Below are 25061 nucleotides of genomic sequence, written 5' to 3' on the forward strand. Positions count from 1 at the left end.
TGGCCACTTGTCCCTGTCTCTTCTGTTGGCTTCCTTTAGCCCATTTTTCTAGTGGAGTGAATGCCTTCCTTTGGATCGTTAGGAACAGAAAAAGTTCCTTCTTTTTTCATTTATTTTATTTTATTTTATTTTTTATTTGAGAGAGAGAGAGAGCATGAGCAGGGGAAAGGGGCAAAGGGAGAGACAGAGAATCTCTCAAGCAGGCTCCAGTCTCAGCATAGAGCTTGTCGCGGGGCTCAATCTTATGACCCTGAGATCATGACCTGAGCCAAAATCAAGAGTCAAATGCTCAACCGACTGAGCCACCCAAGTTCCCGGAGAATGAGTTTCTAATCATTTTTGAATGGTAGCTTATGCCAGGGATGGATTCGGGCAGGAGGAGGGGGTCAGGGAAGCAAATGCACACAAGGAGGCTGCCATGGCTACCAGGGTCGACACCAAGCAGCAGCCTCTAGGGGGGTGGGGAGGGCCGAGGGCGGGATGCGTGCGGAGTCAGCACCCACCTCGACAAAGGCAAACTTCTCCTCGCTGGTGTAGTTGTAGCGCGTGGCTCTCTCGTACTCCTCTGCTGTGCCTGGGCAGTCCTTGTTGCAGAACTTGTCTGTGGGGTGAACCAGCTTCCAAGAGTACTGGTGGGGAGAGGAAAAACCCAAACGTCCATCAGCAGGTGAATGGAAAAGTCAGACGTGGTGTGAGCATGCAGAGGGGAATGTAATTCAGTCATAAGAGGAATGAAGTTCCGACTCATGCTATAACATGGGTCGTGGTTCTTGAAGATGTGAAGTAAGAGAAGCCAGACACAAATAACCACAGAGTATATGATTCTACTTATGGGAAGCATCCAGAATAGCGAAATCTACAGAAACAGAAGACAGATTGCTTGGGGCTGTGTGGATAAGGAATGGGGGAGGGGATTGCACAGGGTTTCTTTTGGAACTGATAAAAATGTTCTGAAAATGACTATGGCTGCACATTTCTGTGAATATACTAAAAACCAATGAATTTTACATTTTAAATGAGTGAACTGTATTGTATGCAAATTCCATTTCAGTAAGGCTGTTAAAAAAAAGAGTGCTCAGGGAGAGGCAGAGGCAGCCAGGAGTCCATGCGAACAGAGGTCAGTCTGCAGGGGACAGGGGAGGGCAAGCCGTCTGCCCTCAGGGACACCTACCACCTCCATGACGTGGGCGCTCCACTTGGATAAAAGCTGCAGGCCCCGCAAGGCCAGGTCGAAGAGCTCACGGTATTCCTCGTCTGACTTCTGGCTGTCCAGCCCGGAGCCTGTCACCACCTGGGGAACACCGGCCGTCACCCTCACCATGTATGTGCTGGCACTTTTATACATGATTTCACTGATTCCCCCAAGAATAACACAAGGGAGGTGCTATTATTATACCCCCTTCATTTTCAGACAAGTTCTTTGTTGAAGGCCATGTGGCTTGTAAATGGTTGAGGCTTTAACCTCAGGTTGTGTGATGACAGAGTCACCACATAGCAACTCAGGGACACGTACCTGCAAGGAGATCTTAACCATATATATGAAGCAACAACTTTGCAGGAAGCAATTTTACCCTGAACACATGAGAATTTCTCGGACTTTCTATCCTATTTCACACAAAAATGCTAATCATAAACCACTAAATTAATTTCACAACTCATTAGACATGACTCGCCAATTGAAAAGCACTGAAGACAAACATCTATTTGAGTGTGACATATTCCATAGTGACACATGGATGTATGCCCATGTATATGCATAGATATACGTGGATACAGGTATCTATGTTCATATACATATATACATAGCCAGTCCTCATTATTTGTGGATTCTGTGTTTGTGTTTGCCTACTCACTAAAATTTATTTGTAATCTCCAAGTCAATACTTGCAGTACCTTTAACGGTCATTTGCAGATATGTGCCCAGTGGTGAAAAATCGGAAAGTCGTGTTCCCAGCTGAGGTCAAAAATGGCCACTCTCTGCCTTCTTATTTCAGTAATCATACCATATACAAGTGTCCTTCTCATGGTTTATTTAAGGCCATGTTTTCCACATTTTTGCATTTCTGCTGATGATTTCACTATTAAAAATGCCTCCAAATTTAATGCTAATGTTCTGCCTAGTGATTCTAACTGTAAGAAGGCTATGATGTGCTTTATGGAAAAAACACATGTTTTAGATAAGTTTTGTTGGGACATGAGTTATAGTGCTGTTGGATATGAGTTACTGTTAATGAATCAACAATATATATTAATTACATAAGGTGTCTTTAAATAGACACATATTGAAAACAAGGTTATACATGTTGATCAGTCTATGAAAATGTGGTGACCAGAGTTTCACAGGAACTTAACTCTGTACTTTGTCTAGGAGCAATGCTTCATTCAGTATTTTGCGGATCCAGTGTTTGTGCCCACTTTACAGAATATAACTACTGTGAATGACAACAATTGTCGGTATATACACATGTATAAAACATAGCTTAAAAAATAACTTGAAGCCAGATTCACTCTTAGATCACACCAAAACTTGACAAGGATGAAGGAGGCCCCAGGACTGAAATTATTCCCAGAGCTTAAGTTCAGATGATTGGCACATATGGTTAAGAAAGCCAAAGATTTGGGCTTGACCTTGGTCCCTGTCTTCCTGGAGCCCTCAGAAGAATATGGGCCAGCTGTCTAATGATCACATTGTGGGCACTTGTCTGGCTGCCCTCATTTCAAATATGTTGTCCTCTGATCAAAGACATTTTCAGGGTTTGGGTTTGGAAAGCATGTGCACTTTGGCTGCCAACCACATGATGGAACCAGTGAGCAAATGTGGGATAGTGCAGAGTCATCCAGGTTCAAATCAGAAGACCTGTGTTTCTCAAACCAACATATAAGTCTATTATAAGGGTATATATAGGAAGAGTCCAGGAGAATATATAAACTCCAATATTAACCATAGTTGGTTATGGTTGGTAGAATTTTACGTGATGGATTTTTCCTCTTTTGCATATCTGTATTTTTTCTGAGGTATGTGCATTGACTGTATTTCCATATTTAAAAAAAAAAGAAAAGAAAATTTAACACCAGTGAACATGTAATTGGTGGGATTATAAGAGATTTTTATACTCTTCTTCTGTCCTTAATTGCATTTTCTGGTGTTACAATGATAATTTATTATTGTATAGTTTAAAAATATTTAGATAGAGCTTTGAGCATGAGTGTTCTCTTGCCATCCAGGGGGGAGATGGTTTGGATCATGTGCAGATGAACCATTACTGGGCCACTGTTATCTGCTGGGCATGATGTGTTTTCCATGCAATATACTGTTTAATCCTCTCAACGAACCTTCCCAGATACCACAACCCCCATTTTACAGATGAGGAAACTGAGGCATAGAGATTGTGCATAACTTGCTAAGGTCAGTAGCAGAACCAGAATCAAGTCCAGTTCTACCTGGCTCTAAACTCCATGTTCTTGGCCACTGTGCCCTTTTGCCTCCGAAATGTATCCCCTCACCCCTGCTCTCCATCATCCCTGTGATCACTCCCTTCCTGGCTGGTCCTTACTCCTTCACACCCTGAGCCCCCACAGGCCTCCATCCCAGCAGCCAGAGTGAGCTCACCTCACTGTTGCTGTAGCGAGCGAGTTCGGAGATGAAGCGGATGTGGTCATCCCGGATCTGAACCATCTGCTCGCAGATGTTGTACTGGGGGCTGATGCTGCTCTGGGTACATGTCCACCTGGGCAGAAAATCACAGGGTTGGAGCAGGTTCTGGCCTTAGGTGCCTCAGTGGGACAGGCTCCTTCCACTGACTGGTTACACCTGGTGTTCAGCCAAATGTGTCTGGCCTCCCTGGGTGGACCCAAAAGGCCTCCCAGCCACCAGCAAGAGAGCCTGCCACAGGCTGAGTGGAATAGTCTTCTTCCTCCTCTAAGACCCAATCACAGGCTTTTCCAGATACCTGGTGTCCATGGTACTTACCAGTTATATGAGTGAGAAGCCTCTCTAGGGTTACATAGAACTGGAAACTGAGCAAAGAAAAGGCAAGGTGGGGGGTGTCCCCAAACCTGCCTACTGACTGTCAGCACTGACATCTTGGGGTTGAAGCTGTGTGGAAGGGCCACTGGGGGTGGGCCTGGGGAAACCTAAAGGGACTGCCTTCTTTTTCGGCAGTGACCTGGCAACACGGAAGGACTCCACGAAAGGGACAACATGATCACTCTGACAGGGGTATTGCTGACATGCTCTGCCCCTCCCCCTCACTCCCCTCTCTCTCTCTCTCTCTCTCCCCCCCTCTTCTTGTTCTCCTTGCCTCTCTTCTTTCTCCTCAACTCTTTGGAAAGATACCATTGGGAAAACCATCCTAAAATGGAGAGGAAACCAATGAATGGAAGTCTTCACTCTCCTTCTCCAAGAGAAAAAAGACAGTCCCCTCCACCCTGTTCTGTCATCTGGTGCTGGGTGACCCAGGAGGCAGACTAAGCACAGGCACCAAATGAGGCAGATAAACATTTTGGGGAAAAATGTAATATCTCAAAAGGATCTCTGAAGTGGCCCTGATAAGAATACTTGGACTGGTGACAGATTTCCCCACATTTACACTTCGACATGACTCATATTTTGGGTTATTTGTACAGGGATGGGGACAAGACCTCTCAAACCTCCGACACCCCACTGTGGCCACGTCACCACTCCCGGCCAACTTCAGGTGGTCGAGAATCGATGTAGGAAACATGAGGAAATGAGTGCAGCCTTCTCAATTCCATGATTTTCCTAGAAAACCTCCTCACATACTAGCAGCCAGCAGGTTATGAAGAGACTAACCGGCTTCCTTGATGAGACTCCTTCACAGTGGCTCAAGGCTGGTGGGGTTCAGGGATACTCCATTTATATATTTTCAGACACAAGCCCTCACTTTTGACTAAAGGACAGTCAGCTCCTCTCTGTATGAATGGTCATGTTCATTCAGCTTTGCGAAAGATGCAGACAGAAGAAACCTTCTTAACAGCCCCAGAGTGGCCAAGGCTGTAGCTGGATGTCCCCCACCTTCCAGGAGTCATTGACACCCCAGATCCCAGCACAGGTTACCTAGAATGGTGGTTTATAAAACAATCTAAGGTGAGGCTGTCAACCCATTTCGTAGGGGGAACTATCCAAACCATATACTCAATGACATACTTACTGCATGAACTCAAATCTGAGGAGAGAACCAAGGTGATGAAAAAGACCACCATCTTGCTCCACCCGACCACTGAGGGCCAGCCAGTACCCCCCTCTCAAGGGAAGGAAGGCTCCTGCTTTCCCACTCTGAGAGGCACGGGTCACGGCTGGGACAGAGAAGGGGCGTGGCTGTGCTCTGAGCACTTTTGAACCCTGGCAGCAAAGGTCAGATACAAAAGGGCTCAGAGCACCCTCCGCTGTTCCCTTCCGGCCGGCCGGGTGCCAGTGTTCCGATGGAATCCACCTGCCCAGGGCTCTGGGGAGGGAGGAGGGGCTGAAGTGGCCCCTCGGCCCCCTGCCCGGGCTGGGCGTCCTCGCGGGAGCCAAGAGACATTATGGCAGGCACTCACTTGGACTTGTTCTCTTCATAGTGAGCACTGGTCTTAATGTATCTGGCCAGCTCTATCTGCATGTCGCCGAAAAGGGGCACCACCTGCAGCTGCTGCAAAGGAAGCAAACACAAGGCGTGAGATGCTGAGGGCAGAGCCGGGTGGCCGCCCCCCACAGGGGAAAGCAGGCTTCCGTGCACCTCTGGGCTGACCCCTAGTTTCTGCTTCTGAGAATGCTACTGTGTAACCTCAGAACCAGAAAGAGTCCCAGACAGCGTTCAAGTCCTCCCCTGCCTCCAACCAACCTGTGTTCCAGCAAGTGTGCCCAGAGAAGCAAAGTGATTTGTCCAAGGTCACACAGCAAGAAGAATGGACAAAGGATGAGGACCAGAAGGCCTGCCTCCCAGGGCAGGGTTCGTTCTGCTCTAATTTCTCTGGGTTAGTGGTTAGTGGATTCTTGCTGCTGTAAACTCTGGGCCAGGAGTGGATACCCGATGCCACTGGCTAGGTGTGGCCTTCCTGAGAAACTCTACAATGTGAAGCAACTGAAACCATAACACCGAACACTAAAGGGCAGACAAGTCCTAACTAGAGACCAAGACAAATGGAGAGGAGGCTGGTATTTACTGTTAGCTTCTATGCAGTCAAGCACTTCAAGACCAGATCTTTAGGACAGTGGTAGATACGTGTCATGCTGCATTTGTCAAAACACACAGAATGTACAACCGCATGAGTGATTCGTAATGTAAACTAAGGACTTTGGTGATAATGATGTGTCAGGGTACGTTCATTGACTGTAAAAGTATGTATCTTTGGTGGGGATTGTGATCCTGGGAGGCTGTACATGGCGGGGGTCAGGGGGTAAACAGGAAAACTCTGCACTTTCTGCTCAATCTTGCTGTGAGCCCAAATTGCTCTAAAACCTAGTCAATTAAACAAAACAACAACAACAACAACAAAACCGTATCTCAATCCACACAAATACTTTGTGAGGTCAGTACTATTATCATTCCCAGGTCACAGACAACAAAACTGAGGTTTAGACAGCTGAAGTGATTTTCACACAAAGTCAAACCAACTTGAAGTCAAGGAGCCAAGATTATAATCCAGGGCTGTGACTCACCTAAGTAATTCCCACCAAATCCCAAGGGGAACCCTAGAAAGTAGATACCCTGGGCATTCATATTTTCCAGGCTGATGAACTCCATTTCAGAAAGGCTTAGTGACTTTCTCAGAATCATCCAGCTATCAGGTGGCAGGGCCAGACTAAAACCCAGGCCTGACTATGGCAAAGCTGTATGCCTCAACCCCACCCCTATCTCATTCACGCTGACTCAGGGCAGAGGTGGGTTCTGCATGGTCTCCGTGATGAGCCCTGTCTTCATTTGGTGCAGCTCCAGAGCAAAGTGAAAGTTCCAGCCTTGAAAAGAAGCAAAGCCACAGGATGCCTATTGGTGGTTTATTTCCCCCTTAACTTAGAAGAGTCAGTGGGATCCAGGCTAGTGTCTCCCATGCCACACTTTTGAGGGGTTCTGCTTTTAATGTAAACCAGGATTTTCCATGTCTGACCCCTGAGGCTCCACTGCACGCCTGAAGTGCCCAATGCTAGAAAGAACCAACACTGTGGAATTCAATCCCAAAGCAGGAAATCCCTTCATGAAAACCCCAAAGGCTTAATTTAACCCCAAGGTTTTATTTAAAAAAAAAAAAAAAAAAAAACAAACTGGGGCCAGAAGATCAAACCCTGGAGGCATTGCAAAGGTCTGAGTGTATAATGGCCGATGATGAGGCACTATGCCCAGAGGCAGGGGCAAGCAGAGGGAGCCCCTGGGGCCAGAAAAGGCTGTGATTTTGCAAATGTGGATCAATTTAAAATCCAGTCTTTAATCCTCCTGCTTCTGTGAGCTCTAATATATACAGAAAATGAAAGCAGGCACTATCTTCTGGGATACACCTCTTTGTTGAGATAGCAAGGGATTTCAGGAAAGAGAAAAAGCCACTTGCAGAAAGAACTGTAAGGCCCCCCAGGCGAACCCCAGCCAAATCCTGAGACTAGGAGCATGTCCGACTTGAACCGGCCAGGCTTCCATAGTGAGTGCCTTCTCCGGGGCAGCTGGAGGCCTGATCACTCTATCCTCCTCCTCCTCTTGGGGTCTGTAGAGCTTGTGTCTCAATCAACAAGCCCCACTGCTTGCTGGCCGATTTCATTCTTTTCCCCAGAAAGACCACCCTTCAGTCCAGCCCCAGCCTTAGGTTCTGACCTTAAAGAACTTATCAATTTTGCTGAGGTTGATTCTTTTCTTGGCATCCAGTTTGTAAATGTTACTGACATTTCCATCCATCAGGTAGAGACCAAAACCCATTACCTAGAGTGAGAAGGGGCAGAGCACAGAAGCCCATCACAACCATTGGAAAAGTTAAAAAAAAAAAAAAAAAAAAGGAGGTGTGCACATATGTCCATTATGTAGTGACACGTTCTATCTCAAAACCCACGTGTCTTCACATAAAGAAAGGAGACATAAATCTAATTTCAACCCCAGATTTTATTTCTACGAAGAAATTCAGACTGCCCTTTAGTATCTCATTACGGTGGCCACTTGTTGAGTCCTTACCGTGGGCCAGAGTCTGTGCATAGGGCTTCACCAGGTATTCTCCTTAATTCTGACAACAATCATGAATCAAGTTTACACAATAACCTTATTCTACAGATGAGGCGTTGGAGACACAGAGAGGTTAGCCAGCTTGCTGAGGTCACATAGCTAATAAGTCGCAGAGACAGGGTCTGAACCCAGATCTGACATTTACACATTCAGATCCTTCCTGAAGGAAAGAGCTGAGCCAGTCTGTTCCTGCATCCCTGGGGTCTGGCACATCACAGGTACTTGTGAATACGTCCTCAGTGTTGAATGAACATTCAGCTATTCACTTCTCTCCTCAAAGAAGCTAAAACAACGCACAGATTGCCAGGGAGCCACTGGCGACTTCCCTGCCTGACAGTGCTCTATGAGCAGGTTGGCAGGTTGACTCTGGATATGCCTGTCCATCTAATAGCTCTCGAACGCTGACATGTTCTGCTCCTTTTGTCAAACGCACAGCGAGGCTGAAGGGGGCCTGAATGAAGAGGCTGAAAGCAGCTTCCGTGGGGAAGTCACATCTGACACGTAAGGGACTGGACTGGAGGACCATTAAGGTCGCATCCCCCTTAGTCCTATCCTGTCCCCATGCTCTGCAGGGTGTGCGCCAGACTTTTCCCTGTCAGGGGAGTGGCACCCCTGGTGGCATCTGAGTTCACTACCACAAACTGCAGAGCTGGGAAAAAGGTAGAGAGCTGAAGGCAAGAAGGCTGGGAAGCAGAGGTGTGGAGGAACTAAAACCGATTAAAAGTCAGTCAGTGATGGGGGTGCCTGGGTGGCTCAGTTGGTTAAGTGGCTCTTGATTTCAGCTCAGGTCGGGATCTCATGATCTATGAGTTCGAGCCCTTCATCGGGCTCTGTGCTGACAGCATGGAGCCTGCTTGGGATTCTCTCTCCCTCTCTCTCCCTCTCTCTCCCCCAAAATAAATAAATAAAATAAACATTGAAAAAAAAAAAAGCCAACGAGAGAAAACAAGGGCCTGAGAATCTGATGGCAGCATCTAGGAGGGCTTGGGGGGAGCAGTGTGGGGGTGGGGGGAGACTGGAATTCAGTGCCCCAGGGTATGGCAGCAGCTATTTGGGGAAGAGCTATGGGGGTGAGAGGCCACTAGGCTCTGGGTGAGTTGCTGGACCTCGGATTATGCAGAGGAAGCCAGAGTGAACAAGTCACTGAGCCATACCGTCCTGCAAACCTCATTGAGGTGCCATGGGGATGGAGAGAAGGGAACCCCCACAGGGCTGGCATTAGAATAGCGAGGGTGGCCTGGAGGAGAGGAGGAAAAATAAAGCCAGCAGGAGAACAATGAAGGGGAGACTCTGGGGAAGACAGAATCAAAAAGACCATGCGGTGTGTATAAGAACATGGGGAAGGTGGCTCATCTCAGTGCTATCTCTGCCGAGAGAGATCAGGAACAACCCAAGCAGCCAGAGGTGGACTGATGGCTAAAGAAATGCAAGCACATCCAGAGCACATTATTTAGCGGCTGCGCAATATTCCAGATACATTTAATGAAATGGGACGCAAACTATACACGCACATAACTTATGCATATTGCAGATGTTGAAAACATGTTGAGCATAGAAAAAATTAGAAGGAAATACATCAAAACGCTAAAAGTAGTACCTCTGGATGGAAAGACTGTGAGAGATTAACATTTTTTTGTGCTTTTCTATACATTCCAGATTTTCTACAATAGATAGTACTTGATAAATTAAAAACGAAACTTGCAAACTGACGGAACAAATGTGATCATTTTGGCGAAATACAGCAAAAGCTTGAAGATTTTGCTTTCCTTTTGAGTAGGCAATTTCTCCTCCAGGACGTCTGACTTGGCAAGAGTACGTACACAAAAGCTGTGCTGTAAGAGTGTTCCGTGCCGTTTAGCAAACAAATATCTAATGACAGGGGATTTGTTTAATAACAATGTCCACCTACCATGGGACACGCAACAGCCATTAAAAATTACACTGCAGAAATATCCATAACCACATCTGGAAAGATGTATGTGACATATTAAAGGAAATAAGGCAGGGTACGAAAAATTACGTACAGTAAGATCTGTATCAGCATTTAATTAAGAAAAAAGAATAAATGTTTTTTAAAAAATGATTTTAAGTAAGAAGGAAGTGAAGGGGCAAGCCCCGGCCCTGGGGGTGGGGGTGGGGTGACCGCAGCTGTACCTTGAGGAGCATGTGCTTCTCACTGGGGGTCAGATACATCTTGTTCTCGTAGTAATCCACGCAGATGTTGACAATGTCTGCCAGCAGCTCCTCGTAGCCTGGGATCACTTCCAGTTGCTGATGGAGACACTGAACAGCAGCGCCCCCCTCTGGTTAGCCCCTCTCCTGCTTCCTCCCACCCACACCACCCCCCTGACCATCCCAGGTGGAGGGAGCCTGCATCTTCAGCAAATCCCCGCTTATGCCCCCCATCATGCGCCCCGCCCGTGACAGGTCAGAGCTCCCATGTGAATCTCCCATGGCAAGGAACTTGCCCCTGCCCTGGGTCCTCCATTGTATTTCCTGGCAGTTGTGACAGTTAGAAAGTACTTTCTTGAGCTGAGCTGAAAAGCAGTTCAGCTTTCCAGCAACAGGCCTGCGGTGATCCAGGCTTAGTTTTGAGGGTGTGGACTTAGTCATGACATCTCAGCCGATGACAGAAAGACCCAGCCCAGGGGAGGAGAGGGGGACCAGCAGGTGTGCCCCTCCCGGCAGGACACAGCAGTACAGAAGCATTTCCCACAAGAGAAGAGTCTGAGGTCTTTGTCTCAGGCTCTTTCTCTCCAAAGACGCAACCTGGCCCCCCCGTGGGGATGCCGTGGACAGCACTGCTGGTGCCCCTCCCAGACAACCTGGGGCTGAGACGTGGGGTTGAGTCTCGGGAAAGAAACATGGAGCCTCAACCCTGACAGCCTTCTGCAGTCAACCGGGAGCAGGAAGGGCCCAGTGAAGCCAGTAGCATCCCTGAGACAGATGTGAGCCTGAAAACGCTTCCAAGATGGACGGCCCCTCTCAGCCAGGGTCCTGCTCACACTCTTGCTGGTGCCCGTTTAGGCTGACCTGACAGGTGAGCAAGACGGGTTACATTAAGTCGGGCAGAGCTTGAGAGTCGCAGCCGAGGGGAGTGCCTGGCAAAGTGGTGGCAGTAAGCAGAGCTGCAGCAGCTCATGCTCTTACCATTTGTCACACTCTGCCTACTAAGGGCGTTTAATACGGGGTCTCATTTATGGCTCACAACAGTCCTAGGAGATGGAGTCTCATATTCTCAAAGAACAGCCCCGTCTTACAGATGAGGAAACTGAAGCTTAGACCTTGCTCAAGGTCTCACAATGGGTCGGTGGAGGGTCCAGGATTAGAAAACAAGGCCGTCAAACTCTAGAACCCATGCTCTCAATCCTCACTCACGTGGGGGCAGAACACAGGCGAGAAGGCTTTCAGAGAACAAAATGTGCAGAGGGTAACAGGGTCATCTGTGGCTGGGAGACGAGACTTAAGTCTGCTAATTCATGAATAGGAAGTGGAGATGTTAGATCTGGACTGAGTTCCCCTGCTCATGGTCCACCCACACTTCAGGCCCCTGCCTGTGTCCTGGGACACCAGGCCAAGATGAACAAGGAATTTGCTACCACCTGGGTGATCCTGTTGTGGTTGGCCAGGAACATGGAAAGGTTCTGCGACTCCTGGATGGACTGGGGGTCTGCCATCTTCCTCAGGAACTGTGCCGCCCTGTACACGGTGTTGCAGAGAAAGATGCTCAAGTGTAACCAGCTGAAGCCGGGCCTCACGGGCTCTTGCTCCTACCTAACCCAGAATTTCACTGCCCCCTGAGGTGAAGGAGCTCTGAATATCACAGGGGACTCTAACATCAAAGGAGAGTGTGTTCTGGGGTCATTTCGTCTGGGGCCATGTACACCCTTGTGATAAAGGTACCTCAAATTAAGAGGCAAGATTACACTGAATGTCAAAGTCAGCAAGTTTAAGGGCAACCGGCATCCTATCAACCAGCCCGAGGTGGCAAGGCAGGGTGAAACGAGCATCCTCGCGCTGTGCCGTGACCTGCTGTGAAGTTGCACAGCGGTCATGGAGAAGAACCCCAGGCAGGGTGCACTGAGTGGTTTTGAGTGGATTATGTTATTTATAGAAAACCTCCAAGTTTCTAAAGCAAAGCACTGCATGGAACACAGAAGTCTGTTTCACCTAACAGGATTACAGGGGAAGGGATGATGGGTACAGGGAATACACACAGGACTCGAAGGGGGAACACCATGGCACCCTGGACTTTTCCAGCCTGACCTGGTGTCGGTGTGGCCTGTGTTATGGCAGCCTGGGAGGGCACGGACAGGACACCTGCCTTGCTCACGACCCTAGCTGCTCTACAGAGCATGTCACTTGTGATCAAAACTGGGAAGAATGGGGGTGGGGGTGTGGGAGACATTATACTATGAGTTGTCTACGAATCTTTGTGAAAGCTGCCATTTCTGAGCCAGGCTGGAGATGGGGCTCTGCCTGCGGGCATCCCTAGGTTTCATAGTTTGCTCAGGAGGATAAAATCATGAGAAGCAGGTCTGTTGTCTGCATTCTCCAGTTGCTCCGGGGCCCTGGGAGGAGGTGACTCAAGGAGGAGGGACTCTCTTCATCAGTGACACAGAAAATCCTTCCCAAGCAGTGTCCAGACACTGCAGGGCTCATCTGAACCTCCACAACATACAGGAAAGATACCTGTTGCTTCGGGGCGGCTGGATCCTAATTTCTGGAGAGTGACCACCTCTCACCCACCCTGTCCTTCTTTCTTGCAGGCTGACACTGGCCCCCGACTGACTCTGAGGACAAGCCCCTGAGCTGCAGCCCCCACTCCCACCAGTAACTGATGGAGGGGTGCACGCACTATCCAAACTGGGGCAATGACCATCCTCCATGGGACTTTTGCAAACATATATGAAAGAGGCTCCCCTTCTTTCCTTTGAAACTGGTCAGAGGGAAGCTTACAGCTGCTGCTGGCCACCACTGGGCACAGGCCTGCCTGAGCAAGAAGCTGCTATCAAGGAAAGTCGAGCCCAAGAGAGAGGTAGAGGGCATCAGACCAACATCATCTGAGTATCCAGATCCAGTGAAACTTTTCAGTTCTGGGAGCCAATCCAGTTCCTTCTTTTACACAAGCAGTTTGAACTGGCTGTCTGAATCTTGCAGGAAACGACTGATGTGACCATTTTCTGATTATTTTCCTGGTCCCACACTGCATGAGACCACAGAAACCGCTACTGCTCCACAGGTAGGGGATAATGAGGATTTGATGCCATCTTGAGACAGAACGCTGACAAAGAGCCAGTTCTCCAAGGACTCAGCTCTGCATCCTAGTCCCCAAACTGCAAAAACTGATAGAGGCCCAACCCTGCCGTGTTGGAGAATGGCCAGTTTGGTTCTGGAGAAGGAGCCTAGCAGAAGGGCTCTATCCTCTGCCTCCCCTAAGCTGGCTACCCAGGCAGAGGGGAGGGGGGGGAGGGTGCCCTGACCTCTTGTAGGCAGAGTGGTCGTTCTTGACACTGCACTTCATATTCTTCAGCTCATCCAAGACGGCGAACATGTTGATGAATTTGCCCAGGGTCAGGAGGTAGGCCTCGGAGACAAAGTCCTTCCTCCTCTCGGCATGGCAAAGGCGCTTCACCTCACTGCAGAACCGCTCGATGGCCTTACGCTGCAGGCAGAGGGGCAGCAGGTGAGGACGGGCAGCCCAGGGGGGTTGGCTCACTGTGCTCTCTGTGTGGAGCAGGACCAAGGCTTGTTCCCCGGGGGCTCTAGGCAGTGCCTGGACATGTAGAGGGAGTCATATCTGCTGGGAGGTCTTTCTCAGGGGAGTCCTTAAATCCAGAGCTCGTTTCTAGAGAGCAGCCTGGAACCTGCGGCCAAGTGAGTCAAACCAATCAATTCATTCACCATGCCTTCTCCGAGAAGCATGATGTCTTACTCAGTTTTGTATCTAGCACCTAGGACAGTGTCAGGCACCAGATGGTAGAAGGTTAGGGACCAAGAGTGAGACAGACATTCAGAGAGAGATGCTAAGGCATCCAACTGAACATCTACTATGTGCCAGGAGCCATACTTTACTGGAGTAAAGTAGGGAACAAAACAGAAAAAAATAAAACCAAAAACAACTTTCTACCCTAAGGGGCTTATATGCTAGGGAAGGCAGAGAACAAAACAAATACTCCATATTAGAATGTGATACACATTATGGAGAAAAATAAAGGGGAAAAGGGAGGGCAGAGAGAGCTGTACACTTTAGTAGGAAGATCAGAGAAGAAATAACCAAGATGTGACTTTTAGAAAAAAGTTTGAAAGAAGAAAAGGAGAAGGGCAGGGATAACTGACAGAAGTGCATTCTGGATGGCCAGTGCAAAGGCCCTGAGGCAGGTATGTGCCTGGCATGTTTGAAGGATGAGAAAGCCAGTGGTTGAAGTGGAGTGAGCAGAAGGAAGAAACTGGAGATGGAGAGGGACCAGGGCCACTGGCTCTTGCAGGCCTTTGTGAGGGGTAGGATTTCCACATTGAAGGAGTCAAGGAGAAGTGGGAGGGTTCTGAAACAGGATAACATGGTATGAATTGTATTTTAAAACGGTAGCTGTTGCAGTGAGAATACACTGTAGGGGGCAAAGGTAGAAGCAGGGAGAATAGTTATAGAGAAACAGAGAAATGAAAATATGTCCTCTCAAAAATGTATGCATGGATATTTACAGCAGCATTGTTTGTAACAGCCCCAAAGTGGATATAACCTAAATGTCTATAACTAATAAATACATAAATAAAATGTGGTAGATCCATACAGAACAGTATTTGATCATACATTTTGGTATGTGCTACAACATAGATGGATCTTGAAGACAACGTGCTAAGTGAAAGAAGTCTGTCACAAAAGGTCACATATCGTATGATTCCATTTATATGCGATGTCCAGAACAGGCAAATCCATAGGGACACAAGATAGATTAGTGGTTACCTAGAGCTGGAGGTGGGGGGGACATGGAGGGTGTCATGGGTGGTGGTGAAAGGGTTATGGGATTTCTTTTTGAAGTGAGAATGTTCTCAAGTTGATTGTGGTGGTGGATACACAACTCTGTGAATATACTAACAAAAGTTGTCGGGGCGCCTGGGTGGCTCAGTCGGTTAAGCGTCCGACTTCAGCTCAGGTCACGATCTCACGGTCTGTGAGTTCGAGCCCTGCGTTGGGCTCTGGGCTGATGGCTCAGAGCCTGGAGCCTGCTTCTGTGTCTCCCTCTCTCTCTGCCCCTCCCCCGTTCATGCTCTGTCTCTCTCTGGCTCAAAAATAAATAAACGTTAAAAAAAATTTTTTTAAAAAGTTGTTGAATTGTCCAATTTAAGTGGATAAATTGTATGGTAGGTAAATTGTACCTAAAAAAACCTGTTACCAAAAAAGGCAGCTGATCAATAACAAAAAATGGCTAACGCAGCAATTCAGACAGAGACAGAGAGAGGAGGAGGTGGAGGAAGGAGAGGAGGGGGAGGAGAGGGAAGGGGGGAAATTACTGTGAGCTTCACTCCACAGATTTGGTACACGCTACCCGCCAATCATTCCTTTCCTCCAAAGTCCAGACCAAGCCACACTTGCTCCTTCCAGGGTCTAGGTCCAATAAAACTTTTTGTCATGATGGGAATGTCCCATATCTGCACTGTCCAACACAGGAGTCACTCACACGCTACTGAGCATGGAATGGCTGGTGCAATGGGGGAACGAAATTTTAAATTTTATTTAGTTTTAACGTAGAGAGTCCATATGGCTAATGGCTCCTGTGTTGAACAGCATAGTTCTAAACTACTGCAGATCCTCCCTTCTAAATATCTCATCAGAAGACCCTTAGTTAAGACCCTTAACCCTTAGTTAAGCACTTAATCAGTCTCTGGGTAGTTTTTTTCTCTCTTGGACCTGCCTTCTCAAAGAGATTAGGCTCCTAGGGGCAGGTCCAGGGTGCCAGTAACAGCAGCTGCCATTTGATAAACTGGCTCTGTAACCAGAGATCTACTGGGCTCTTTACAAACAGACCTCATTTATCCTCACCGCAAACCTGAGATTCGGCATGATTTCCAAGGCGAGAGAACTGAAGGTGCCAGATGTTAAATAACTCACAGGCACATAAGGACAGGAGAGTAGAACCTTGGGTTTCTCTGCCTGGGAAGCCGGCCCTCCTGGCCTGGACGGCATGCACCTGCACCTTCCCCAGACATTCCCGTCTCCCATCCTGGCCTGGGCAGAGCTGGGCGCAGGGCAGACGTGCGGCCAGTGCTTGCAAGTCTATTTGCGAAGCTCAGCTCTACAGCGGAGCATGCGTATGCATGGAGTGTGTGGTGGGACTCCCGCCCCAGGGTACAGACTGGTCTTGAAGCGTTCATCCTGCATGCCTGACACAACCATGATAATCAACCTGCCTGCAGGATTTTCCCTTTGCCACTTCTGTTTAAGCAGCTTGCCCTCTTACCTTCCATTCGTGGAGGCCCTTGGCTCTCTTTTCTCTTTTCTTCCTTAAATGATAGTTCTTCCTGGCTTCCCAGCTGGTCTCCCTGCTGTCACTCTTCTCTCCTCCCCACCCCCACCCACCTCCCATCCATTTTCCACACAGCAGCCAGAATGCTGCTGTAAAACCTCAAATCAGAACATGTCACAAGACACCCCCAGTGGCTTCCATGGTGCTCGAGTAAAATCCACATATTCTTTTTATGTCCTACTTCCTGGCCCACAGTGCCCTGTAAGGGCCTGTCTACCTCCCCCATCACCTTTGTCACCCGTCCCTTCTCAATCTGCAGTTTCCCTGGTTTCATTGTATTTGTTAAACATGCTGTGCTCCTACAGGCCCCAGGACCTTTACCTTTGCTGTTCCTTCCACGTGAAACCCTCTCCCTCCAATCATCACCCGCCAGCTTCTTTCTCACGATACACGTGTTCAAATGCCACTCCTGACAGCCCATCCCTAAAGCTGCACTATGTCACAGACACCCTGCACCCCAGAGTTATTCTGTTTCAGTTTTATTTACTCACAGCACTTACTACACCCTGAAAAGGACTGAATATTGTTTACTGTCAGTCTCTGCTACCTGAAACACACTCGTGTGCTCACTAGGATGTAAATCACAGGGAGAGAGGGAGGCTTGTCTGCCTTGCTCACCAAGGGGCACGTCAGGGGTGCTCCAGAAGTATTTCCTCAAGGAATGAATACCATGGCTCAAAAATCCAGACCCCAGCATCTGGCAGAGTGAGGCCCTCTCAGGTCCCCTGATTCAGACCCACCCTTACCCCTCACCTGAAAGTACATGAACTTCATGAGCTTGGTGACCTCTGGCTCCAGCACCTCCACTGTCTTCTCATAGATCTCAACCCGGTTGGGCTGCTCATTGCATTTCACCTGTGGGGAGAGAGGAGATCACACATCCTGCCTTGCCAAGGCAGCTCTGGTTCACGTCTGTTGTCTTATTATCAGGGCCCGTCTGCACTCTCATAGGCATCTCGTTTAGGATGATAAATGCGGTGGTCACCCTAGTGAGCAGAGGCCGGGGTAGCCCTGACTGTGGGTATGGCTTGGAGGAACAGAACTGCCTGCCAGACACCGGCTGCAAGCAAGAAACCAGCTGGTCCTGAGAATGGAACCCTCCTTCCCTTCAATCTGTTCAGAGCCCTGGCCTCGAGCTGTACACACGCCTACATCGATCTGCACGGTCTCCTTCCTTCAGTCTTTCCCCACTCCTACCCCAGTGGGGCCCCACCAGGTTCTAAGCAGAGAAAAATGTTCCAGCCACTGTTCCAGATGCACCCGGGGTGAGGCCCCCTGGCCAAACTTGGCTCCATCAAGAAACCCCTTTTCTTTGCCCAGTGGTTTTCAACACATCAGTATCACATGGCAGATGTTTTCACAGCATGCACACCCGAGACTGCTAACTGGTCAACTGAAACAAGAGTGAGCAAAAGATAAGCACGAGGACATTCTTCACATTGTTGCTTAGAGATTCTTAAAATGGTAGCAATAAGTTAAATATCTACCAGTCAATGATTAAATGGATACAATATGATGCATTCATACAGTATCATTATAAAGCTGCTAGAAGGAATGAGATAGATCTACAGGAACTGACATGGAAAGATTACTACCATAAACTGATGGGTGAAAAAACTTGCAGGACACGAAGTGTAATTCAATCCCATTTTTTGTCAAACAAAACTGCGTGTGTGTTTGTGTGTCCATATATAATACAGGCATAGGGAATCTAAGAGTTCAAAGCAAACTGTTAATAAGCAGTTAACTCTGGGGGCTACGATTAAGGGGAAGAGAGAGGAATAGTTTCTGTTTACTTTACACACCTGTGGTTTGTTAACCTTGTTATAATAATGGGGCCCATGAATTATAGGATGATGGTAATTATAGTAAATGTAATATCTGTATGAGTCAACATGAAAAAGTAATAAAGAATTAGGTGGAAAAAGCAAGTGGCAGGACAATACAAATACAAAACACACTTTTATAAATGATAATTTCCAAAATAATATTCATAGGGACATTTATGATATTCGAGGGAAAAGATCCATGCAGCAAGGTATGCATGGTGACTATGCTTTGGTGGGAGGTGGGTCCAGGTAGTGGGGGTCAGGAGGTGGGGACATCTTGCTTTTTACTTTATCTCTTTCTGCAATGGTCTGGGTGTCATACAGGTAGCACATACTGCTTTTGAAGTAATGGACAATTTTTTAGGTTTATTTATTTATTTTGAGAGAGACAGAATGAGAAGAGGAGAGGCAGAGAAAGAGGGAGAGACAGAATCCCGTGCTACGCTGTCAGCACGGAGCCTGGCGTGGGGCTCCATCCCGTGAGCGCGAGGTCATGACCTGGGCCAAAGTCGGATGCTTAACCGACTGAGCCACCCAGGTGCCCTGAACTGATATTTTTTAAGTTGTCTTCAGTCTTGTGGGAAGCGCTCCAGATGTCGTGAGCAAACACCTTTGGGTAAGAGGCCCTGCTTCCTTCCCTGCCATCTGGAGAGGCTCAGCTGTCTGGGAGGGGGTGAGGTGGAGGGGCGGGAGGGCACCCAGCGAGGACGGTCTCACCTGGGGGATGGCCCGGGAACAGCTGCGCCAGGTATACAGCATGACTGCATACTCATGTCCTTCCTCCAGCATTTCATTCTGAAAAGCAAAACACACTTGGCAGGGAGAAACCACACGCACCGGAGCCAGCAGGCTCCTTCACGGTGCCCCAGATCCTCACGACTCACAGTGGTCTGGGGACCAGCAGCATTCACACAGCACGACCTGGGAAGCTTAGTAGAAATGCAGAGAGTCTTGGGTCCCCGGCTGGGCCTATGGAATTAGAATCTGCATTTCAACCAAACACCCAGGTGACTCCTACTCCCAAGGTGCGCAACTGAGCTTGAGAAGCCCTGGCCTAAATTATCCTCCTCAGACATCCAAGGGCTCTAGCAGCAGGCCACATCTTTCCAAGACAGATGGCCACCTGAGAAAGAAGAAGGCAGGTCTGTTTGTGCCAACAGCAAAAGTTGTATCAGGCATACTGTTAGCCAGAAAACAAGCAAGTAGCAAAACAGTGTGGACGGCAGATAGGTTCAAAAACCAAACAAAGAGCAATAATTATGAAAGTATATTGTTGTGTACTGACAAATATTTGGGTGCAATACGCCCCAAGCCGGGAATAGCAAGCTGTCTGTGGGGCTGGATCAACGGGGCCTTTCACTTTTCGTATTATAGAGTACTCTTTGCCCTTTTATAAGAACGCTTGCTACTATTTCAGAAGCAAGAAAATGAGTAAGATAAACTTTTAAAAATAATGTACGGCAGATGGCAAAACCAATAACAGCATGGAAAACGAATCTGAAAAATACAGCGATGACTCACCTCATCTAGCAAGTGCTAAGAGTCCTAAACTCAGGGTCCAAATATCTGGGCTCAAATCTCAGCTTCCTCACTTGTTAGCCCTTCCCTTTGATCTTCAAGAAATCACTTAACCTAAAATTCTCCATTTAGTATCTGTTTAATGACAATGACAAAAATGACCTCTGAGAATTTTATGAGAATTCAGCGGAACTCTCTCTCTCTCTCTCTCGGTGATCTGTAAAGGGAGGTGAGAGTATTACTAGGAAAAAGACAGTCTGGCAGTTTCTCAAAGAGTTAAATACAAAGTTACAATATGACTGCAATTCTATTCCTAGGTACACACAGTCAACACAAATGAAAACATAGGTCCACACAGAAACTTTTTATTTTTTTACAGTTTATTTATTGTGTGTGTGTGTGTGTGTGTGTGTGAGAGAGAGAGAGAGAGAGAGAACATGCCAACAGGGGAGGAGTGCAGAGAGAGGGAGAGAGAGAATCCCAAGTAGGCTCCTCACTATCAGCAAAAAGCTTGACGTGGGGCTAGGTCCCACGACCATGAGATCATGACCTGAGCAGAAATCAAGAGTCAGACACTCAACCGACTGAGCCACCCAGGTGCTCCCATATCTACACAGAAACTTGCACACTTGTTCGTGGCAGCATTGTCCTAACCATCAAGAAGGCGCAACAACCCAAATGTCCATTCACCGATGCCTGGATAAATAAAACATGGAAATGTGGTACAGCCACACAAGGGAACAGTGTTTGTCTATAAACAGGAGTGAAGAGCCTATCCGTGCCACAGCACGGATCAACTCTGAAAACATCATGCCGGCCATAGAAGGCCACATGTGTCATGACCCGTTTAGATGAAATGCTCAGAACAGACAAATCCGTAGCAAGAGAAAGTAGAGTGGTGTTTGCCAGGGGCTGGGGAGAGACAGGAATTGGGAGAGACTGCTAATGGGCCTGGGGTTTCTTTTAGTGCTGCAGAAATTAAATGGTGGTGACAGTTATATGACATTGTGAATTTTACGCTATATGACATTCACAAAAGAAATAAAGAAGTATTACTAGACCAGCTCTCTTGTAAATGTTCACACTGATATGAAAATGAACCTTTACTGATTTTTTTATTCCATGTATCGCATCTATTTCATAACATCTCCCTAGCGCAAGATCAGATTTAATTTGGAGTTTATTACTTACTGTAGTTTTGTTTTCAACAGCAAATGTCACTGACGAGTCATACTTTCAATTCTTAATTTGGAGAACTTTAAAAATCAATAACACGTTGTCCTTGAGACCGAAGAAAACCAAGATCAAGCCTGCGGGTCTGCTACTCTCTTGCTTCAGAACAGATGTCAAAAAAGGGAAATGACAGTAACACAGGGAACATGTATTTACTTATTAGAACCAAATTGCCCACCAGCAGGGTGAGGATTCCAACTTTCACTCACTGGGTGCTTTACTGAGCACCTGCAGGTCCCAGGCTCTGTGCTATGTGCTGGGAACAGGGCAGCAAACAAGGCTCCCTATGAATAGTTCAGGTGACCATCAACCAGACTTGTATGCCTGAGTACAGAGGTCAGGATGCTGTGGTAGAAAGAGCCCTAAGTGGGGCCTCAGGAGACTTAAGTTCTGGTCCTGGCTCTGCTTGGGCTCACCTTTTGCCTTGAAAATGGCACCGATCTCTCATTTACAGGTAAAGGGTTGGCCTAAATCACCTGGCTGCAATTAGTCACCTGGAGAACTTTGAAATCCTGATTCCCAGGTCATGCTCCACCAGAACTACATCATTATTCCCAGGGTAGGGGCCCAGGCACTGGTATTTTTTTTAATGCTCTCGAGGCAATTCCAGTGTGTAGTCCAGAAAAGGAAATTAGGATACAGAAAGAGATAGCATGCATGTGCACACAAAGAGAAACCCTAACCCAGGAAATCTCTGAACATTTTTGTCTCTGTGCCTTTGCTCATGCTTGTTCCATAACCTAGTGTGCCCTCCCTATCTCATCTCTCACAGAGAAACCTCTAACTATGTGGGACAGCAGAGTTGCATGGAAGGAGATCAGACTGGGAATCCTAAGTCTTGAATTCCAGTTTCAATCCTGTGATTTACTAGTTGCATGATCATGGGCTTGTTAACTTCCCTAGGTCTGTTTTTTTCATCTCAAAAGTGAATATAAATGCTCCCTTTGCAAGTCATAGACTGTTATAAGGCTCCAGTGATACTATGTATGAGAATATCTTATACATTTTATTTATTTTTTATTATTTTTTATTTTTTTCAACGTTTTTTATTTATTTTTGGGACAGAGAGAGACAGAGCATGAACGGGGGAGGGGCAGAGAGAGAGGGAGACACAGAATCGGAAACAGGCTCCAGGCTCTGAGCCATCAGCCCAGAGCCTGACGCGGGGCTCGAACCCATGCGAGATCGTGACCTGGCTGAAGTCGGACGCTTAACCGACTGCGCCACCCAGGCGCCCCGCGAGAATATCTTATACATTTTAAATCACGTGTATGGTTAACATATGTGTGTGTGCACTTTGTGTGTGTGTGTGTGTGTGTGTGTGCATAGAGTATACAAGGCCTACTCAAAAGCCCCTTCGTTCATCAAGCTTTCTCTGACCCTCTCAAGGACCCTTCAAAAACAGAGGTTGGAACTTCTACCGTATCATTTACCTTTAACTTTGTGCATTTCTATTTGTCTACACAGACTAATCTAGAGCACAGGTTTGGTAGACAGACAGACATGCATTTGGCAATGTCACTTGTTAGTGGCAGGACCTTGAGTAAGTTACTTAACTTTTCTGAATTTTAGCTTTTCCTGTTTGTAAAATGGATATTGTAATAAAACTTGTCTCACAGAGTGGGGTGAGAACTAATTCAAACAGTGCATTTAAAATATCTGCACAGAGAAGACATGAACAGACATTTCTCCAAAGAAGACATACAGATGGCCAACAGACACATGAAAAGATGCTCAACCTCACGGATCATCAAGGAAATGCAAATTAAAACCACAATGAGATATCACCTCACACCTGTCAGAATGGCTAAAATCAAAAACACAAGAAACAACAAGTGTTGGTGAAGATGTGAAGAAAAAGGAACCCTCATGGACTGTTGGTGGGAATGCAAACTGGTGCAGCCACTGTGGAAGACAAAATCAAAAAAAGAAATACTATATGATCCAGTAATCACACTGCTGGGTATTTTCCCAAAGAATATGAGGACAATAATTCCAAAGGATATATACACCTCTATAAATTTATTGCAGCATTATTTACAATAGCCAAAATATGGAAGCAACTTAAGTATCCATTGATAGATGAATGGATAAAAATGTGGCATGTGTACACACACACACAAACACACACTGACAAGGAATATTATTCAGCCATAAAAAACAAAAAGGGGCACTTGGGTGGCTCAGTCGGTTGAGCATCCCACTCTTGATTTTGGCTCAGGTCATGATTCCAGGGTCATGGGATTGAGCCCCGTGTCAGGCTCCATGCTCAGTTTCAGATTCTCTCTCTCTCTCCCTGCTCTGTCCCTCCCCCGACTCATGCTCGCTCTCCCTCCCTCTCTCTCTCAAAACAAAATAAATCTTTAAAAAAAAAAGAACAAAATCTTGCCATTTGTAATCTTGCCATGGATGGATCTAGGGAGAATACTACTAAGTAAAATAAGTCAGAGAAAAACAAATACCGTATGATTTCATTTATTTGTGGAATTTAAGAAATAAAACAAATGAACAAAGGAAAAAAAAGAGAGAAGCCAAAAAAGAGACTCGTAACTATAGAGAGCAAACTGATAGTTAGCAGAGAGGAGATGCTGGGGGGGGGGGGGGGTGGTGGATGAAATAGGAGAAGGAGATTAAAAGCACACGTATGAGGAATGCTGGGTAATATGCGGAACTGCTGAATCACTACATTGTACACTTGAAACTAATATAACACCGTATGTTATCTACACTGGAATGTAAAAAAATGTAAATAAAATATCTGCACAGAAAGTGTTCAATAAATGGTAAACTTGTCTATATCCCACTTGCCTCATTGAGAATCAAGACTGGCCCCTCTCTGACCTTGCATATCCCCTCATTTAGCACAGTCTCTGCAGGTACCAGGTGCACAATATTTGTTGCACGAATGGGGCTGGGTATGGTCAGGCAAGACTTTTAGCATATAACTGATACAGTGAGAGAGGTCCACTGAGCTGCATGAGGATTCTGGAATTCTTCAAATTCTGGTGCTGTGTTAGAATAAAATCAATGAAAGCCCAAGAGGGAAGTGAGTGATCCCTCACAGATGGGTCACATATGGACCCATCAGACCATTGATGCCGCTTGTGAATGATTTAGGCCACCACCTTCCTTGAGTCAATAATATGTTATTCTACAGACACCATCTCTCTCTCTTTCTCTCTCTCTCTCTCTCTCTCTCTCTCTCTCTCTTTTGAGAAACCTTTTGCTTTGGTCAAGAGACAAACTGCCACACAGCCAGTAATCTATAAAGTATAAGGTAAGGCAAGATCTAATGATATGCTGATTCAAAAAGCTACAGAAGTTCAGGGATGGAGTGGGATCAAATTGGGCCCTCCTGTGAGTAGGATTTGCAGGGTTAGAAGACAGGGGAACATTGTGCCCCAGGCACTGGGAGGGGGTGGGGAAGCGCAGGGGAACAGGCTTCTGGAGAAGGGTCTGACTGAGGCAGGCAGCTCGCGGAATAGCTGAGCACTTGCCCCTCCTGTGCTGGCAGGGTCACAGCGACTTACCATGCTGGAATGGACCGTAGCCTGCTCAATGTACCTTGCAATTCCTGTGACAAATGCATTCCTGTCCTCAAAGTTTGTGTCAAAGTTAGCCTGTAGGAATTAGAGGAAGAAACATTTGTTGGTTGGAAAACAAGTCCAAGGCGGCTGGGTGTCCAGGGAACCCCACCGCCAAAAATGCCACCAGACTCTGTGGAAACCTATCTCTACATCATGCTTTGATCTTCCCCT

General features: G+C 47.1%; 1 protein-coding gene across 6 annotated transcripts in view; it reads right to left on the reverse strand.

Moving 5' to 3' along the window:
* CYFIP2 (cytoplasmic FMR1 interacting protein 2) overlaps positions 1–25061 on the reverse strand; it is a 128904-nt gene that overhangs the window by 81441 nt on the left and 22402 nt on the right. For all 6 annotated transcript variants that reach the window (XM_042948350.1, XM_042948343.1, XM_042948358.1 and 3 more), the window contains 11 exons: positions 24834–24923; positions 19270–19347; positions 17477–17578; positions 13682–13863; positions 11801–11897; positions 10353–10481; positions 7800–7904; positions 5560–5651; positions 3611–3728; positions 1172–1291; positions 504–629 (listed from right to left, as the gene is read on the reverse strand). In XM_042948350.1, the coding sequence (XP_042804284.1) occupies positions 504–629; positions 1172–1291; positions 3611–3728; positions 5560–5651; positions 7800–7904; positions 10353–10481; positions 11801–11897; positions 13682–13863; positions 17477–17578; positions 19270–19347; positions 24834–24923 (1239 nt within the window). The remainder of the gene's footprint in view (positions 1–503; positions 630–1171; positions 1292–3610; positions 3729–5559; positions 5652–7799; positions 7905–10352; positions 10482–11800; positions 11898–13681; positions 13864–17476; positions 17579–19269; positions 19348–24833; positions 24924–25061) is intronic.

This window comes from Panthera leo, chromosome A1 (assembly GCF_018350215.1).
Source record: "Panthera leo isolate Ple1 chromosome A1, P.leo_Ple1_pat1.1, whole genome shotgun sequence".
Lineage (NCBI taxonomy): Eukaryota > Metazoa > Chordata > Mammalia > Carnivora > Felidae > Panthera > Panthera leo.